A 19,860-nucleotide genomic window follows, 5' to 3' on the forward strand; every position below is an offset into this window, starting at 1 on the left:
TGCCAAAACTCAACATTGTCTTCTATTTCTTCAAGAATTCATTACTCTTAATATGTTTAAAAAGATTATAAAATGTAGCTATACAATCTGCATGAGATACTGACAGCTCTGAGCATCACTTCATTGAAGTGTTTGACTATGTAAAAGAACAGAAAAATGGTACCAATGGTGTGACATTCTCCTGAGTCAAAAGGTTGAGTGTTCAATTGACCATTCCAGAGGTTTGACCACTGGATCCAGTTGATATCCCACTGCATTGCTGAGCAAGAGCTGCACCATCTGAGCTGTCATCTGTTGAACGAGACATTAAAACAAAGGTCCAGCCTATCCACTGAGCTGTAGTCAATGAATTGCTTCAGATTGCCTGTGAAGTGCTTTTGAATATGCTGAGATTTGGAAAGGCAACAGAAAAGGTCTATATACAACGCCCTGAGTTTAACACAGTACGGTAATGTCACCGAATCCAGAAGAGCAGGGTGATGCCACTGGACGTGGATTCCAATTCCAAAATAGTAGCTGACGGATATTTAAAAATTCAACAGATCTACACTGGTGACCACGACAACCATTACTGCTTGTTTTAACAACCCAAGTGACTCACTAATGTCACTAAAATAAAGGAAATCTGCTGTCCTTACAGTCTGGCCTACATATAATTCCAATTGCCTCCTAAATGGTTCTCTGAAGTAACTAAACAAGCAACTCAGTTCTGAGAAAGGGTCACCAAACCTGAAACATGAACACTGATTTTTTTCTTCACAGATGCTGCCAGATCTGCTGAGCATTTCCAACAACTTCTGTTTTTGTTCATGATTTACAGCATCCGCAGTTCTTTCGGCTTCTGTTTAACTCTGTTCAAGGAATGGACAATAAATACTGACTTTGCCAGGTTCCATGAAAGAAGAAAATAAAACTAAGTTCTTTCCTTTAAAAATACATAAGAGTTACCAAAGTGAGTTAGTCACAAGACCTGCCTCGATTACGTAATCAATAATTGAAGCTTTCTAGTTTACCCAGTTGATCCCATGCTTCTCTACAGATGTATGTATAAAAATGAGAGAATTACGTGCTAGTGAGTCACACAAATCAGCTTACACTGGGTGTGTGCAATGCCATCTATAGATCTTGATCGAGAATTGCATGCTGAAAATCAAATGACTTCAATCATAGAATCCCTACAGTGTGGAAATAGGCCCTTCAGCCCAACAAGTCCACACAGACCCACCCCCTAATCTACACATCCCTGGACACTATGGGAAATTTAGCATGGCCAATCCACCTAACCTGCACATCTTTCTGAAGAAGGTTCTAGGCCCGAAACATCAGCCTTCCTGCTCCACTGATGCTGCCTGGCCTGCTGTGTTCATCCAGCTCTACAATTCGTTATCTCAGATTCGACAGCATCTGCAGTTCCTACTGTCTCTGCACATCTTTGGATTGTGGGAGGAAACCGGAGCACCCAGAGGAAACCCACGCAGACACAGGGGGAACGCGCAAACCCCACGCTGACAGTCGCCCGAAGCTGGACTCAAACCCGGGTCCTTGGTGCTGTAAGGCTGCAGTGCAAACCACTGAGCCACCATGCCGATTTATTGCCTTACACAGACAGTTACACTTTATACAGGGCAACTTTCATGTCCTGAAGATTCCTCATTGAGCTTAACAGCCAACTATGTAATTACTTCTGATGTTCAGTAAGCACCCACAACAGTCGACAGCCATACTCCAGATAACCAAATACAGCATTAGCAATTGTCCAGCAATAATTGATGATTTAATCTGTTTCTAAAATTGTTAATGCAAGTTTAAACTCCCTTGGTCCTCTTCACAAAAAGCAACTCGCAATGTTTTACATCCAGCATACATCAGACAGCAACTTGCATTTAACATAATAAACTGTTTCAAGCATTGTATTAGCAAGCAAAATTAAGCATCAAATTATATAATGAGCTATTTGCACACGTGATTGGTCAGAGTTCAGGTTGGAAGGAACAATCTAAGGGATGAAAGAACTAGTGAAGAGGAGACAGTATGAATTTCTGATGCTGGAGTCAGAGATAACACAGTGTGGAACTGGATGAACACAGCAGGCCAGGCAGCATCAGAGGAGCAGGAAAGCTGACGTTTCAGGTCAGGACCCTTCTTCAGAAATGAAGAGGAGATGTTTATTAAGGAAATTCCAGAAATTACTGCCTACACAATAAACATTGTCACTAGTGGTGAACCATTGCAAATTGGAGACACACAAAAGACCTTAATTTTTTTCTGTTATTTCAAAATATAGCAATCCTTCACTAAAACACCAGAATGCATGCTCAAATTCTGAAACAGGACTTGATACTGCAAACATCTCAGCCAAGAGGCAGGAGTACTCTCACTGGAACCAAATGGATTGACACTGACGTGCCTTTTTTGATCTAATACCTGACATGCAAATAAAATCAGAGTTTATCATTTTTCTTACTTACTGTGCACACTTGTAGCATTGGTGTTCATCCGTTAAGCTGAAGAAATTTTCCAAGCAAGTGCATATTGTGTCGTGAGTTGTAGTACAATTGGTTTTCATTTTCTTACCTGAAGGGAGTGAAACAGATTTCAGCCTTCATCCAGTCGATGGACCACACAGACTGAGGCCAACATATGGCCTATATTTTGAGAGTCAGCAGTGAAGCAAGAACGCTACCAGAGACCTCGCAGAGAACTGTTCACATGGATCTAGTGATCTCTGTTTGGAGAATTCACTTCTTTCTCAGCAACAGCCAAATCAGGCACCAAATCAGGAGAATGAATTGGTAGCACTGCAACAGCACCATTCACACAGCAAGCAAGAAGTTGAAGGCACTTCAGAGAGTAAAATATAAATGTCACTGTATTAAGATAGAGGCTATCAGATAGATAAATAGATCTTTAAAAAAGGACAAACTAAAGTTTTAAAAATATGTGTACAAATTTATAATAATACAAAAAAAGTAAATAACATTTTTCAGGGCCAGTAAAGATGTTTCACAGTGATTGTCAGGTTAGCTTGTGGTTATAAACTTAGTTACATCTCATTTAATTGATGAAACTCTTCCAGAGTTTTTACTGCATTAGTGAATGATCTTGTCAATCCTTGACTGTGGTGGAGATGTCAGAATGCTTGTCATTGCTTTCATCTTCAGTGGTAATGGAAACACTGATAATCCCATCATCATTACCACTGCAAACTGCACACCAGTGCATCAATTCTCTGCTTGAACATTTGGTCCAAGAGTTTTGGACGAAATATTGGGAGACTGCCAAAGCACATATTATTAAAGGAAGTAATTGCGATGGTTCACTGTTCAGAAGAACTCTTGCAGGGTCAAAGGTGTTTTATTAAAAGCAAAAGACTTTTGATTCTTGGCACAATTAACTCAAAGACATTCCACCACACTTCACTGTAGGTGTATGTGCAACAGACACTATCCCAGAAACTGTAAGAGGATTAATTGTGTCTTGAGGAACCCACTGTTCTATATATTTGATGAGGGCTAGTACCCCTCAAGCTATATATCCACATGCCTCTCTAAAAGAATGAGACACCTACGACCCCATATGGACAATGGCCAATTACCCAACTTTTGAAGGAGGGTCACTGGACTCGAAATATTAACTCAGCTTTCTCTCCACAGATACTTCCATACCTGCTGAGTTTCTACAATAATTTTGTAATGAAAATATTGGAGTGTTGGCTTGGTAACTAAAAGTTAGATGTGGGAATTCGGGTTAAATAAACTAAACTGCGGTCTCATTTGAACAATTTTTTAAAAATGATCCATAATCGATCTTACTTATTAGTCAATATCTTTGAATGTACATTTCAGGTGTATTTTGAAATTTTCAAAGTCCCTGAGATTGTGCTGTGGAACATCTCCACAAAAATGTTCAGTACTCCTTTATAGGAAGTGCTAACCCATTTAAAATAAACACAGTACACATACACACAAGCAGTGGTAACCCACAGTAATTCGTTCAGTGACACTAACTGGCACAAGCAAAACCTTCTGGGGGATTAGGAACAAGAGTCAAAAATCATTATTCTTTTCAGTGCTTATCTTGAGATTTCCTTGAAGATTACCTTTTGGTCAAAAGCATTCTCCTCTTGAGAGAGGGTCAAAAGGAAGCATGGCCCTCTTGTTGCTTCCTGTTGCATCCCTCACTGCTCTTGCAACTCCCTCCTTCTCACCACTTCCCAACTGCAGCCTTTTTCTTCTCCCTACATCCATCTCTTAGCCACCTTCTCCCAAGTGTGCTGCTGCCACCTTCTCCCTCTTTTCCCTGGCCGAGGCCCTCAGCCGTCGAAATTCCCGGACGGAGGGTAAGGAGAGTGTGGGGGAACCTTTCAGAAAATCAGTGGTTAGTGCCAGGAGACGAGCCTCGAGGACCTGAAAGTGGCGCCACCAAAATGTTAAGTGATCTAATGATCTCACACAGGTTGTCAAGGTCAGTGCATTTTATATTAATTTCCTGATTCCACCAAATGTATTACAAGGCTTACTTACTGCTCACTACACAATATTTCAATCACTCGCTTACCAATAACCTCGGTTCCAACCTCAATATCTCAGTTAGTGCACACTGTCAGCGATTCAGCCACGATAGTCACACTTATTGACACACTTCCTACAGGAAGAGAATTACACCAGAAAAGTTGAGAGGTACACCTACATGGCCTTAAGCCAATGGGAGGCCACTTCCGAGGATATGGCACCAACAGGTCTGAATCCATAGAAGAATACAGAAGGCAATTACTAATCCTCCTCAATACCCTAATTCCTTTACATTTGCAAGCTTTATCCACCCTTTCAGCACAGTCCAACGACTGTACTGTTTGCCTTTCAGAAACTCCATAACTTAAAACTCTACTTGCACAGGCAGCAGTTGAAAAGCATCAATAATGATGATGAAAATAACACTGGCACCAGATTTAACAAATGCAACCATCAGCTTGGAAGTTGGCACCGTGTTTAAATTAAAGGGTGGCCACAGAGGCAGGAGCTGCATTTAGTGAGACACAGCGACGTTAGGTCACATGGAACAGGAGCCTGGGACTGTAAGGTGTTAAAGTAAGGTGCCATCTTTTACCATCTTCTACATATGTCCTTTGTTAATAAAGCCCGAGTGCTGATTACCCACAATATCTCACTATGTGCCAACCAGACACAGAATCAGAGGTGGGCAATAAATGCCCTCAGTGATGTCCAGTGACAATGAACCACAAAGTTAGCCCCATGATCTAAACCCAAAAGGTAGGGAACATACTCAAATGAGCTCAGCAGTGGTACAGGGTGGCTAGCAACAGGTTCTGAGACATATCTGTTTGCTTTTTGAGGGAATATACCTTGATTATGCCCAAAACATCTCCATTTCAAAAGTAGATGACTATTTAAAAACCGTTTTGCCTAACTACATTTTGCTCCAAATTATCTGGCCTAGTTTCATTCTTCTCCGTTAAAATCAGCTCTCCCCCAGCTAATTATTCTTAGTCTGGAAGCCCATTTTCTATTGTCATTGTAAGATTTAGGTTGACAATGAGTTCTATCCCCTAAATGTTCTCCCACTGACATTTGAATGGGTGCTGTAGTTATCAGTATGGTACTTGAAGGACGTACAGAAAGGGTCTACTTAAGTTACCTCTATCCTTTCTTCTCCTGTTTCTCTTCTTGATCTTTAGCCACATGCTACATAACTTGCTATCCCCTAAGTAATGGTGAGGTTGTTCAGCAAACTTCCGTAAGTCATGACACACGGTCTGCCAAGTACTATGGGTCTCATGTGACCCTAGTAATGGAGGAGATGTGTGTGTGTGTGCGCGCGCGCACGCGCACGAATGTCTGTGTATTTGTGTCCATTCATTTCTGTATGTGCTTATGTGCCTGTGCACATGCATGAGTCTGTGTGCGTGTATCTGTCTCTACCTCCAGTTCAGACCACAAAAGCCATCAATTTAACTGGGACACCATGACCATCCTAGCGGACACTAACCATAGACACGCACACGAATTTCTAGGGGTCTGCTTCTCCACCCATGATGCAATCAATAAACATGTGGAATTAGATCCTACATACAAACACTTGCAAAAAACAGAAATGGTACAAAACACCTCAACAGACCAGATCATATAAATACTAAGCAGAGTTGAACAACATCACTTCATTGGAGGCAACACTGATGATGTTACCTAGCACAGTGACAAAACATCTGAACTATAACCAGCCAGCTCGGCAAGCAAGTCAACAATCTCATCCACAACCCGAGCTACAAATCTTCACAAGAACCTTAAACTACTATGAAGTTCTGTGTGCTTTCAACATTAGGCTCGCTGAATAAGCAGCAGCATCCTCACGAGCAAGTGGTCTGGCATGCCTCAGCCAACAGTCTGAACTTTATACCAGTTCCATTTTCACAATATTGTTTAGCAACTGCTTCTCAAATTCTACCTTTATGAGTTCCTAAGTAATTTGGTGTTCACTTCCAGTGGAAATTTACAAGCCTCCAGGGTGATGAAATATCAGAGTTGCTCCCACCCTGAGACCTATTCCTTCATTGAAAGCACAGTGGGAAGCAGAAACTAAGTCTTGCTCTTGCTCCATTGGTTCTGAAGTACACCAGTAACTCAATCTCTACATACTAGTGGGCATTTGAAGAAGGAATAGGTTGTGGGGTAGCAGCAACCCTGCAAAATTTTCTCACCCCAGATCTTTCAAAGGTTCACCATAAATAATACGCTGAGCCAGCTTCGAAACCCTTAGTTTCAAAAGTACAAGGCCCAGGCTGCAGTTGTCAATTGATTGCTAGGATTTTACAGTAGAAATAATGGTAAGGAAATACTGTTCACTCTTATTGAAAAGTAAATTGGACAAATTCCAGCAACTTCACCACACGCACAGCCAAATACAGAAACCAGAAAACACTTGTCCAAATTTCCTGCTACTCCCAAAGCTTTGCCGCAGTAGGGACTCAGAATTTTAAGTATACAAAAGGGTATGAAATTGTAAGAAGTACTTACTAAATGCCCACCAACCTCATCTAAAATATTAAGACATACTCATTCTTGTGGAAATAAATTTTCCACGCATTTAGCCGACCAAACAACCTCTCTGCATCTGAAAAGTATCTTCTTTAAAATATGGAGTCTCACTCTTTCAGGCTTTAACTGCAATAGAATTTTTTAAACTTTGCTTTTACTTTCTCTTTCCATCTCTTTAATCCCTCATGCTCAATCTTTCCAATGCTCTCTTTATTTCACTTTCTATAGACTATTAGGCATTTTCTTTCATAGTCGAATTGCTACTCCCTGGTTTAGGCTTTGTGCTAGAACAAAGAACAAAGAACAAAGAAAATTACAGCACAGGAACAGGTCCTTCAGCCCTCCAAGCCTGCACCAACATGCTGCCCGTCACAACTAAACCCCCCCCCCCCCCCCCCTCGCCTTCCAGGGACCATATCCCTCTATTCCCATTCTATTCATATATTTGTCAAGAAACCCATTAAAAGTCACTAAAGTATCAGCTTCCACCACCTACTTATGATAATTCTACCAGTTGATTGTTTCAGGCAATACGCAGCTTCGAATTCTATTCATACAAGTCCCAGATCTGCTATAGTGGCCATTGCACTAAAAGGTTTCTCTCATCACCTGAAGATCTAATGTAAACCTCAAATTGAAGGGCATGTTAACTACAATGCACAACTGTTGCTGTTTGTTCATCATAGGCTGCACAATCCAACTCCAGGCCATAACTGTTCAGGCTTTAATTTTAATAAATTGACATATGGCCATAAAACAATTCACTATTCCCTCAATATCTTGAGTACACTCAAGAAATGGATGAAACTTCTCAGAGCAGAGAAGATAAGGGCGAGATCTAGTAGACATGCTCAAAAACTACAAAAGCTATTTGGGAAGAATAAATAATGAGAAACTGTTTCCACCAGTAAGAATTCAAAGGCGTAACCAATTAGTAAAAGATCTATAAAGGAAGATGAAGATTTGATTTGATTGCCATAAGCTGTTGTGATTTGGAATATGCTACTTGATAGGGTGGTGAAGGCAGATTCAAAGGATGTTACAGGTCGGAAGTTATTTCAATGAGAAATTCCAGAGCGGAAATTGCCCTTTGAGGTGAGGAAGAAAACAACATAACTGTATTAAATATTGGTCAACTAGAAACGGGCTACAAATGTCAGACTTGAAAGCCATTCTGCATCGCAAAGGATGTTTCTTTTTAATTTGGCAGCACAAGCCAAAAAGGCCAAATGAACTTCCGTGCTGTGTGGATCTGGTTGTGTTTTACTGGAATACATTAAGTATTTGGTATACATAGTCTGGAGCAGTTAGTGAACAGTTTCCAGAAGTAGCTTTCTTAAAAAAAAATATACTTACCATCATGCTCTTGGCATTGCGTACATCGCTTACATTTATCCAAGAGATTTTCAGCATCTGTAAATTCACCGTCTTTACACTGCTCACAATTGCAAGAGCAGCTTAACAGATAAGTACCTAAGAGCGAAAATGTGAATGTAAGGACTAGACCAAAATGCAGCATCTAACCAATAATAGAGAAAGGATTTTAAAAGATAGTGCAGTTCAAACCATTTCGAATATATCAAAATACCTAACACTTCAAGAGAATTGAGCCAATTATTGGCGGTAGATTTGAGCTTAATTTGGCTGTGATTACAAAAATAAATCATCCAACTTGCACCTTTCATAGACTATCATATACTGAAATCCCTATGCATGCGTCTATTTTCATCTCCAGAGTGAACTAATCCAATCAGTAAGCTTCACACAAGCAGTCAGAGAGAGCACAACTGATTGAGTGTTTCTAGGATTGTGGACCATAACAGGAATTCAATGCAGAGGTGAACCGATGTTTTCTGCACTTTTTTTTGGTTTATAGTGTATAAGGTATTTTTAAGAGGATAAATTGAGGCCCAGGATTAGGGACAGAAGAGAATGACATCACAGGGAAAACTATAAATTAACTATTTGGTAATGGTCACTAATCTGAATGCCTATTATAAATTGTTTTCAGATTACAAGAAAATAGGAAAAATGTTTCACAGACTAAAAATCTAAAAGACCAGTAAGAAATTTTTAAAAATCAAATTAACAGCTAAGTAAATAAAATAAAGGTGCTGGGCTGGGCAATTTGTTGTACCTGTATGATATGGGAGCTGGTGGACACCATTGTGGTTCACGGTGACCACATCTGTACTAAATGTTGGTTGGTTGAGGAACTCTGAAAGAGGATTGATTAGATGGAGTCTGAACTACACTGCAACACATCAGGGATGGGGGATAATTAACCCAGACACTGTGTTTCAGGAGGCATTCACACCTTTGGGATTAACTCTCTCGAATTTGGTCTGTGAACAGGAACAAGAGGGTGACTACAAGCAAGGTAGGTAGAGAGATTCAGGAAGTACTGTTAACGCAGTGCCAGCCCTTGAGCGCGTCTAACACGTTTGAGTTCTTGTTCCCTGTATGGATGGGAACCGGGGCTGTAGAGAGGACCAGCAAACTGACCGCAGCACCATGGTACAGGGAGCCATTCAACAGGGGGGAGGAAGGAGAATTGTAGTTGGGATCTGGTATCATAGTCAGGTGAATAAACAGGATTGTGCGTCCTCAAGGCTGCATTGTCTGCCTAGTGCTCAGGTTCAGGATGTCTCGTCTGCGCTGCAGAGGTACTTGGATTGGGAAGGGAAAGAGCCTATTGATGTGGTCCACATAGGTACAAATGTTACAAGGGGAGGAATGAGGTTCTGCTGTGGGAATATCAGCAGTTGGGGGTTAAATTAAAATACAGAACCAGAAAGGTCATAACCTCCATTTTACTACCTGAGCCTCAAGCTAATTGGCACAAAGTCACTAAGGTTAAAGAGGTAAATTAATGGCTGAAAGATTTGTTTGGGAGAAACCAGTTCCAATTCATGGGGCATTGGCATAAGTATTAGGAAAGGAAGGCGTTATTCCAATGGGATGGACTCCACATGAATCATACTGGGTCCAGAGTCCTGGTGAACCAGGACTACAAAGAGGTTTAGTGATGATCCCAGAACAAATTACATGGAAAATTAGAAAGTCTAACTTAAAGGAGAAAACAAGCTTGCAGGTTAGTGATTAGGTTGACTGTTACAAGAAAAGAAAAAGGGAGAAACTGTGGGAACATCATATCACACCCAGGAATTGGACAAGAGGAGGAACATTTGTTCAGAGAGCATGTTTCATGGCTTTGTATCTGAATGCACAAAAGGCATTTGGAACAATATTAATGACTTAACAGCGCAAATAGAGACTAATGGTTATGATCCGGTTGCAATTACTGAGACTTGTTTGCAGGGAGCAGGTTTGGGAAGTGAATATCCAAGGGTACTCAGTGTTTCAAAAGGACAGTAAGGAAGGAAAAGGAGGTAGTGTAACTTTGTTAGCAAAGGATGGGATCAGTGCTATAGTAAGAAATGATATCAAAACTGGGGTGGCTCAGTGGTTAGCACAGCTGCCTCACAGTCCCAAGGACCCAGGTTCAATTTCAGTCCCAGGTCTGTGTGGAATTTGTATATTCTTCCCATTTCTGTGTGGGTTTCCTCCCACAGTCCAAAGATGTGCAGATGAGGTGGATTGGCCATGCTAAATTGCCCCTAGTGTCTAGGGTGGGAATTGCAGGGATAGGGTAAGGGTGGGTCTGGGTCTTTTTTTGCTCTTTGGAGGGTTGAAGAAGACTCAATGGGCTGAAATGCCTGCTTACACACTGAAGCAATTCTGTGACTCTATCAAGATGTAGAATCAGCCTGGGTAGAAATAAGAAATAGTAAAGGAAAAGAAGTCCCTAACAGGAGTAACCTATATGTCTCAAAATAGTAGGTCGACAGTGAGCATACGGTAAGCTCCCAGGAAATACTGGGAGCGTAGAGGAAAGGCATAACAATAATCATGGCTGGATTAATCAGATTGGCAAAGGCAGCTTCGAAGAAAAATTCACTGAATGCATTAGGGATTGGTTTTTCGAGTAATATGCTGTGGAGTCAAACAGGCAATTCTGAATGTGGTATTATGTATTGAGGTGGAATTAATTAACGGAGCCATTCAAGAGACAGGAGGAAGGAGAAATGCAGTTGTAATCAGGTGGAAAATGTTCAGCTAGGGAAGAATGATCATAGCATGCTAGAATTTTAAACTCAGTTCAAGGATAAGCAAAAGAAGTCCCACACCAGCATTATGGGTTTAAACTAATGTTATTATACAGGTAAGGAAACACATCTGGCCTCAATGCGCTGGACAGAAAGATTAAAAGGTAGGATAGTTGATGAGCAGTGACAATTTTTTTTTTAGGAGATATTCAATCTCTCCCAACTAAAATATATTTCCGGAAGGAAGACCCTAAGGGGATTAAAAATAAAATCCATGGCTAAGCAAGGAAGTTATAGATAACATAAGAACAAAAACTAAGTCACACCATAACTGCAAAGGTAAGTGACAAGCTGGAGGACTGGCAAAATTAACGATCAACATAGGTTACTAAAATAATAAGAGCAATGGCAAATTATGAAACAAAACTAGCACGAACTATAAAAACCTTTAATAAAAACTTCTGCAAATATATAAAAGGGAAGTGTAATTAAAGTCAATGTTGGCCCTGTGGAACATGAGACTGAGGAGTTAGTAGTGGGGACACTGAAATAGCAGAGTCACTAAATCAGTATATAGCTTCAGTATTCAAGGTAATGGCACTGAATTACCTATTACTATTGGGATGGTACTAGAGATTATAACAAGGGACGAATTAAGGACAATCATCATCACCAGAAAAAAAGTACTAAGCAAACTATTGGGGCTGAAGGCAGAAAATCCCCAGGCCTTGATGACCGATATCTTTGGGGTATTAAAGGAAATTGCAGCAGAGATAGCGGATCCATTGGTTATAATATTCCAAATTCCCTGGAAGCGAGAAAAGGTTTCAGTGGATTGAAAAATGCTACTTTTGCATTATTCAAAAAGGAAGGGAGGGATGCAGAGGTAGGAAACTATAGTCCAGATAGAACATAGAACATAGAACATTACAGCACAGTACAGGCCCTTCGGCCCTCAATGTTGTGCCGACCTGTGAAACCAATCTGAAGCCCATCTAACCTACACTACTCCATTATCATCCGTATGCTTATCCAATGACCATTTAAACATCCTTAAAGTTGGGAAACTCTACTCCATGGAAAGGGTCCCTTAGAAACACATGTCCAGCAGAACACTCAGGCTTACTCTCCACTGCACAAGCTATCAGCACCCAGCAGCTAGAACAAGGTGGGGAGGGGGCTTGAGGCACCTCACCCTCCCTCCAGTTGCCCCTCAGAGCCAGGATGATGCCATCCTGCACCCACAGGGAGCATGAGTGTCAGCTGGGCACCCCTGAAGTTTCACTTCAGGATCACCCCAGAGATGTTCAGCCTTTCCCCCTCCCCTCACTCTGCCTCCAGAAGGTTTAGGCTAAGGGAGGTCCTGGGTCTGTGCAGGAAACTCTCAGCAGTCTGTGCCTCCATAGGATTCCCCCACACAGCAATCTGATCATCAGTCTGCCTCCAACTCCACTGGGCACATCAGGGACATAGTGGCAAAAAATGAAAATGTTTTGAGGGAACATAATAGGAAGAGTTATCAATACAGTCTGCACTTACATAAAAGCCCAGCACATCAGTGCAAAAGGTAAAGCTGAAGCTTTCACAGCAATCTTCAGGCAGATGTGCCGAATGGATGATCCATGTCGGGCTCTTCTAGTGGTCCCCAGCAGTACAGGTGCCAGTCGTCAGCCAATTCAATTCACTCCATCTGATATCAAGAAATGGTTGGAAGCACTAGATACTTTAAAGGCTATGGGCCCTGACAACATTCCAGCAATAGGACTTAAGACTTGTGCTCCACAACTTGCTGCTCCCCTAGCCAATCTGATCCCGTAAAGTTACAACACTGGTGTATCCCTGACAATGTGGAAAATTGCCCACATTGTCAGATAGTTTAACATAGGTCATTGAGAAATGTTAGAATCCATTATTAAGGAAGTAACAAGAGGATAACTAGAAAGTCAAAACACAATCCAACAGAGTCAGCATAATTTTATGAAGGAAAAATCATGTTTGATTTGCTAGAGCTTTTTAAAGATGTAACGAGCAAAGTGTAGATTATAGCATATCTAGACTTCCAGAAAGCCTTTAAAAGAGGCCAAACAAAAGGCTAATACAGAGAGTTAACATGGCATGAGGGTAATACATCTGCTTGGATAGTGGGGAAAAAGAACCGCAGACACTAAAAATCTGATACAAAAACAGAACTTGCTGGAAAATCTCAGCAGGTCTGGCAGCAGCGTGGAGAGAAATCAGAGTTAACGTATCTGGTTCAAGGACCCTTCTTCAGAACAGGTCGGATAGTACTTGGATAGTGGGTTGGCTAATATAGAGTGATGATGTCTTTGTAGGATTATTGCTTGTTAATCTATAGACCCAGGTAATGGTCAGGTGACCTGGGGTTCAAACCTCACCACAGTAGGTAGTGGAATTTGAATTCAATACAAATCTAGAATTAAGCGATGACTGTGAACCATTGTTGAGAAAAACCCATCTGGTACACTAATGCCCTTTAGGGAAGGAATCTGCCATCCTTACCCGGTCCAGTCTGCATGTGCTGCAGGGGCCCACTATGTTGAACCACCTTCACCCCACCCCCCCCAATGGCTTAAATTAAAATGTTTATCTTTGTGTTTAAATTCAATTGCGTCAGACCTTGACTATCGTCTAAGCCGCTAATGTCCCTTCCTTAGATTCTATCATTTTACGCAAACCTCTCCTCTTCTCCCTTCCGCACCTGCTTTGTCCTTCTCAATCATAGCCGTGCCATTACTTCTCAAATATCTCATCTCCTGAAAGGCCCTACCTAAATCCCACATCTTTCAACAAGCCAATGAATCTTTCAGTGTCTTGGTACCATTTTTGTGTGACTGCACTTCAGTGAAAGCATTCCAGTTATGCAGGTTTTTCTTGTTATTAAAAAGGTAGCTCCCAGTTTCCAATATGTGCTGTTTAAAAGCAGTTTGCAGATATGGCTGCAATGCAGTGCAGCATACATATTCAGAGTTAACATTCACTTACCTGGCTTACACTTCTGGCAACTTGATGTCAGAAAATCTGGACAATTATCATTCCTTCGGAAACGTTGTTTCACAGGCCATCTCTGTACAGAACCTGAAATATTGGCATTTGATAAACTACTCTGAACAGCATTCCTTTCCTCAGAGGTAGGCTGACGGGCATCTATTACAATCTGCAAAATGGAGCAACAATGTAGGACATCTATTAAGTTTCCCAAAGAAAATTATTTTACAAAAGAAAAAAAGTAAGATTCTAGCTAAATTATGAAACATAATCCATGTAAGATATTAAAAATTAATGAGCTAAAAACTTCAAGAATGAAATTTAGCATGCAAAAATCTATTCTTATTAGTGAGTAATAGTTATGACAAGACATGGAGGTGATGGTGCAGTGTTGTCATAGGGCTCATAACCAGAGACCCTGGTGATGTTCTGGGTACCCAGGTTCAAATCCCACCAAAACAGCTGATGAACTCAATAAAAATCTGGAATTAAGAGTCTAAACGATGATGCTGAAACCACTGGCCTAAAAACCCAAATGGGTCACCGAAGTTTTTTTTTTAGGGAAGGAACTCTGCTGTTCTTATCTGGTCTGGCCTGTATGTGACAGAAGAACCGCGAGGAAGTCTGAAAAAATAAGAATGCAACCAGATAGACTGGACATCAATGAAGGCATCAGCAAAATCAACCTTGCAGCGTGCCCTTTAGCTGGCGGCTGATCACATCTGAAGGCTTGTGCCAAAGTTGGAAGAGCTGCCTCGTACACCAGACAAGCAACAGTCTAACACAGAATTATTCTAATACCTTAGAAACAGTATCCCAAACAACACCACCACCATTTCTGGTTTTCTCCTGTCCCACCAGAAGGATAGGCTCATCAGACGTGGAAGAACAACAGTGCACAGTCAGGGGAGAGCTGCCCTGCAAATCCTCAACGTTGACTCTGGACCCCACAAAGTCTCATGATATTGAATCAAAGATGTACAAGAAAACCTCCTCCTGATTACTACAATTCTAACCTCCACTCCACCATACTCCACACCTGACGAATCATTCATCATCACTTGGGAACAGCAGTATGGGTAATAAGGGCAGGAACCTTCAACAGCAGTACTACTGATTGAGCTAGTCAACTCCTAAAGGACATAGATGCTAGACGGGATCTGTGGCAGGTGGTGAGGGAGCCAATAAGATGGAAAAACATAACAGAATTCGTAAGAGTGATCACTGCACAGTGCTTGTGAAGTCCCACCTTCAAACTGAGAATAACCTCTATCATACTGTGTGGCACAATCACCTTACTAAATGGGTCAGACTTTGAACAGATCTAGCAACTCAAAACTGGGCATCCATGAGGTACGGTGGGTCATCAGCAATAGCAGAACTGTATTCAATTCATAGAGTCAAAGAGATACACGGCATAGAAACAGACCCTTCGGTCCAACTCGGCCATGCCAACCAGGTATCCTATATAAATCTAGTCCCATTTGCCAGCAATTGGCCCTGATCCCTCTAAACCCTTCCTATTCATGTTCCTCACAATAGGTTGTGTAGTAGGTTGGCTAATGTGAGGAGATGATGTTTTATTTGGATTATTGCCTGTTAATCCAGAAACCCAAATAACATTCAAGTGGCCTAGGGTTCAAATCTCACCACAGCAGATAGTGAAATTAGAATTCGATATAAATCTAGAATTAAGCGATGACTGTGAACCATTGTTGGGAAAAACCCATCTGGTACACTAATGCCCTTTAGGGAAGGAAGCTGCCATCCTTACCTGGTCCAGTCTGCAAGTGCTGCAGAGCCACAATGCGTTGACTTCCTCCCTCAATGGCTTAAATTAAAATGTTTATCTTTGTGTTTAAATTCAACTGCATCAGACCTTGACTATCCTCCAAACCCACTGAGGAGTGTGTCTGCTCTCTTTGAAAAGGCCACCTCATTGCTGATGCCTACTTTCGCTGCTCCTGTCTTGGAAGCAGTGGATGCCAAGCTTAGGATCTGCATAACAAGGTCATTTCTACTGTTAATACAGTGGGGAAGTCAGAAATTATACAGAGCAGGTAATGTATTCAACCCCTGAAAATTCAGCCACTGCTATTCTCACTTTTTCATTACCCAAATAAACCGTACCGTTAGCCTTACGATTAAAATACGACAGCTGAGCAGAATTTGTCATTATTTTAATATTTGTTACCAATTATTAACTTGCAAGAAAAAGTCTTTGCTTCTGTCTACTATTTAACCTGGTGTGTGTGTGTGTGTGTGTGTGGTTTTGTGCTTGATGGATGATCAGAGGAGTGGGTTTGGCCTTTTAACCCATAAAGCTTTTCTAACCATAAATCTCATTACACTAAACTGTCAGTCTTTCACATGATCGGTCGTTAAGGCATCACCCTGTTGATTGCTAGTACAAGAGAAACAACTCTTAATCTTCTGGGAAATGCACTTACATAGAACATAGAACAATACCACACAGTACAGGCCTTTCAGCCCACAATGTTGTGCCGAACTTTTACCCTAATTCTAAGGTCTATCAAACCTCCTCCTCTAGCTTATGCTATCATCCACATGTCTATCTAATACTGTTCTTAAAGAGTTTTCTTTGCAACTTAAGTTTAAAGTGACAAACTGATACATTACAGCATTTATTACTTAATATAGTTATGTATATCACTAAAATTTTCCTTCATATTTTTATTGTTTCAAAAAACATCTTTTGCAGAGTTTATTAGCTTCCGACTAACACTTGGTACAGGAAGCAACAAGCATTCAAATAAACAAGTGTAAATATATAGTATTGTTCCAAATTAGGGAGCAGTAGTGATATTACTGGGCTAGTAGCACACAGGCCCAAACTAACACACCGGAAACAAGTGTTCAAGTCCCTCTGCAGGTGTGGGGGAGGGGTGAAATTTTAATGAGTTAATCAGAATGAAACACTAACCACATTAATAATGGTCATGTAATTACCAGCTTGTTGCAAAAACCCACTTAGATCTGTGCTATCCTTGAGGAGGGGTAATGTACTCCTTACCCCATCTACTCTATGCAAAATTCCAAACCACAACAACATGACTCACACCTGACCCCTGAAATGGCACAAGAAGTGGCACAGTTCTACCAAAGTGCTACAGAAAAAAAATACCATGGATGTGTCTACACCCTGAAGATATCAACAGTGCAAAACACAGTTCACTGCCTCAAATTTATGCAATAAATAGTGGCCATGACAGTGCTGCTCACAATGCAAGAACTTATAAATATTGCATATAAAATGTGGTTCGCCTGTGAGAGGAGGTTGTTCAGAAGAGGTTCACTAGATTGATTCCCGAGATGAGGGTTTTGACTTTTGAAGAGAGAGTTTGAGCAGTTTAATCTTGTGTTTTAGAACATAGAACAGTACAGGCCCTTCAGCCCACAATGTTGTGCTGAACTTTTACCCTAAACCTAAGGTCTATGTAACCTCCACCCCGACCTTATACTATCATCCATATGCCTCTGTGGAGTTTAGATGAATATGAGGATATCTGATTGAGGTATATAAGATATGGAAGGGAATTCAGTGCAGTGGTAGTGTGGGGACAATTTTTTAAAAAGGAAAAGAACTGAAGGGAACTGGCAAAGAAGACATAGCATAGATACTTACAATGTGGTGCTCCTAGAATGAGACTTAGGTTAGTTTTAGGATAAGGGGTAGCAGATCTCAAAAACAGATGAAGAATTTTCTCACAAATGAGCATGACTCTGTGGAAGTCAAGGTCCGAGAGTGTGATGGGCACTGGGACACCGAGTAATTTAAACTGGAGACAGGCAGATTTTTAATTAGTAACGGCTTGAAGGATTATGGAGAGCGGCAGGAAACCAGGTGAGTCCAATATGACATCAGCTATGATTGTGTGGAATGAGAAAACGGGCTTGAGAAGCAGGATTGCCTGCTCCTGCTCTGAATTTTTACGTTCGAAACAAAGCAAAACAAAACAAACACCAAAATTATTTACTAACAGCACTAAAAAAAACAGAAGGAATCAAAAATATATCACTTTTTCCTCTAATGCTGTAGTCATGTGCTCTTTAAAGTGTCAGGAGAGGGGGTTGTGGCCCAACTATGGAACTGGACGATCTGTACACAGAAGAGACGCTTTTTTTTACTTCCTACAGTGTGGTGTGAACTGGCACTTCTTGGGTTGGTGCGGGGGGTTGCTGAATGCAAAAAGTGCAGTCAGTTTTGATTTCCATGAGTGTCGAGTCTGGGTGTTTTACAGGACTCGACAAATCTAAAGCAACATGATAGCTAACGCTCCTCCTGTCCATATGTTAAAGGCGATCCACTTAAGGGAGGTAACAGACAGGCTGCCGGCTGGCAACACAGCTCCTTGTGTAACCCTACAGCCTGGCCGTGCTTTCAAACCTGCACCTTGCTTTCTACCTCTTCGCTGTCACGGTTCGAATTCACTCACCAGGAAAGACAACACCAGCAACATCGGGCACGTTCGCTTCATTTTCTCGCTCGCTGACGCGCAGAGACCGAGCCCCGACTGCTGTTTGCTTCTGCCGCTGTTGCCTGAACAATGAAAGTGAAACAAAATGGGAAACTGCCCTCCCACTGCTCAGAAGAGCTCTTCTTCTGAATCAGCGTTTCCAAACGGGCTTCCTTAATTCACGCAGCGTTTTGTTTTCCTTTTAAACATAATATCATTCGCCAGTGCTTCATGACGTTCTACTTTGTATTAAACCTGTGTTTTTAAATATTTTTTAATAGGTCAAGTTTAACTGTTACAGAATCAGCAAGTTACGAGCAGTTCACGCCCCCTTTCAGAGACCCTGTGGTTCCAGTAATTTTGCAGAACAGCCCAATGACATTCAGCGCCGTGGAGGATCATCTTAAAATTTTCCAAAACACTGAGGAATTCAGACCCACATTCTTCAATGCTTTCTCATAGACCGTTTCACCATCCCAGGCAATTACCCATTTTACTCCCTGTATGATAGGTATATCCCTCGCTCAGATAAGGGAATCCACCTTTCAACTTAGGGCCTACTAAAACAACTTTACACCTGTTCTCGGATCCTGTTGTGATGAAGCCCAACATACCATTCCTATTTTTCCTAGCCAACCTCTGGAGTAGATGGGACATGAACCTGTGCCTTACTGCCCATGGGTAAGTGAATTATCTTCACAGGAGCTGGTATCCCATCACCATGTCACCCCTTATTTACAAATGAACTATCCCTGGCTTTAGAGATAACAAGGCGTAGAGCTGCGCGAACACAGCAGGCTAAGCAGCATCAGAGGAGCAGGAAGGCTTATGTTTTGGGCATTCCTGAAGAAGGGTCTAGGCCCGAAACGTCAGCCTTTCTGCGCCTCTAATGCTGCTTAGCCTGCTGTGTTCATCCAGTTCTACACCTTGTTATCACAGATTCTCCAGCATCTGCAGTTCCTACTGTCACTGACTTTAGTACTGTCTCTTCGGCCAGCCGTCAGTGTCACTATCTCTGACAGTTCCCCTTAATTTTTGTTTATTTTTCCTTTCTAGGCTCTGACCAACCAGTTTAAAGCCAGTCCCCAAACTGAGGAGAGCTGAATTTCCTGTTTTTCTTTCTCTTTTAATTCCTCCACATCACTCGTGACTGTGTGTGTGTATGTGTGTAGTGACTCAGTAAAAAGGTACCATTGTGCAAGAACTTCATATTTC

The 19,860-nt window shown here is 41.4% G+C and overlaps 1 protein-coding gene across 1 annotated transcript in view; it reads right to left on the reverse strand.

Moving 5' to 3' along the window:
- The window catches only part of LOC125461778 (tumor necrosis factor receptor superfamily member 6-like), a 36,182-nt gene extending 17,047 nt beyond the window's left edge, over positions 1 to 19,135 (reverse strand). The window contains exons 1-4 of the mRNA XM_059652936.1: positions 18,625 to 19,135; positions 14,165 to 14,336; positions 8,409 to 8,525; positions 2,469 to 2,574 (exon numbers count right to left, since the gene is read on the reverse strand). Of these exons, the coding sequence (XP_059508919.1) occupies positions 2,469 to 2,574; positions 8,409 to 8,525; positions 14,165 to 14,336; positions 18,625 to 18,666 (437 nt within the window). The 5' untranslated portion in view covers positions 18,667 to 19,135. The remainder of the gene's footprint in view (positions 1 to 2,468; positions 2,575 to 8,408; positions 8,526 to 14,164; positions 14,337 to 18,624) is intronic.
- Positions 19,136 to 19,860: the final 725 nt, after the last annotated feature.

This window comes from Stegostoma tigrinum, chromosome 20 (genome assembly GCF_030684315.1).
Source record: "Stegostoma tigrinum isolate sSteTig4 chromosome 20, sSteTig4.hap1, whole genome shotgun sequence".
In the NCBI taxonomy this organism is placed as follows: Eukaryota; Metazoa; Chordata; class Chondrichthyes; order Orectolobiformes; family Stegostomatidae; genus Stegostoma; species Stegostoma tigrinum.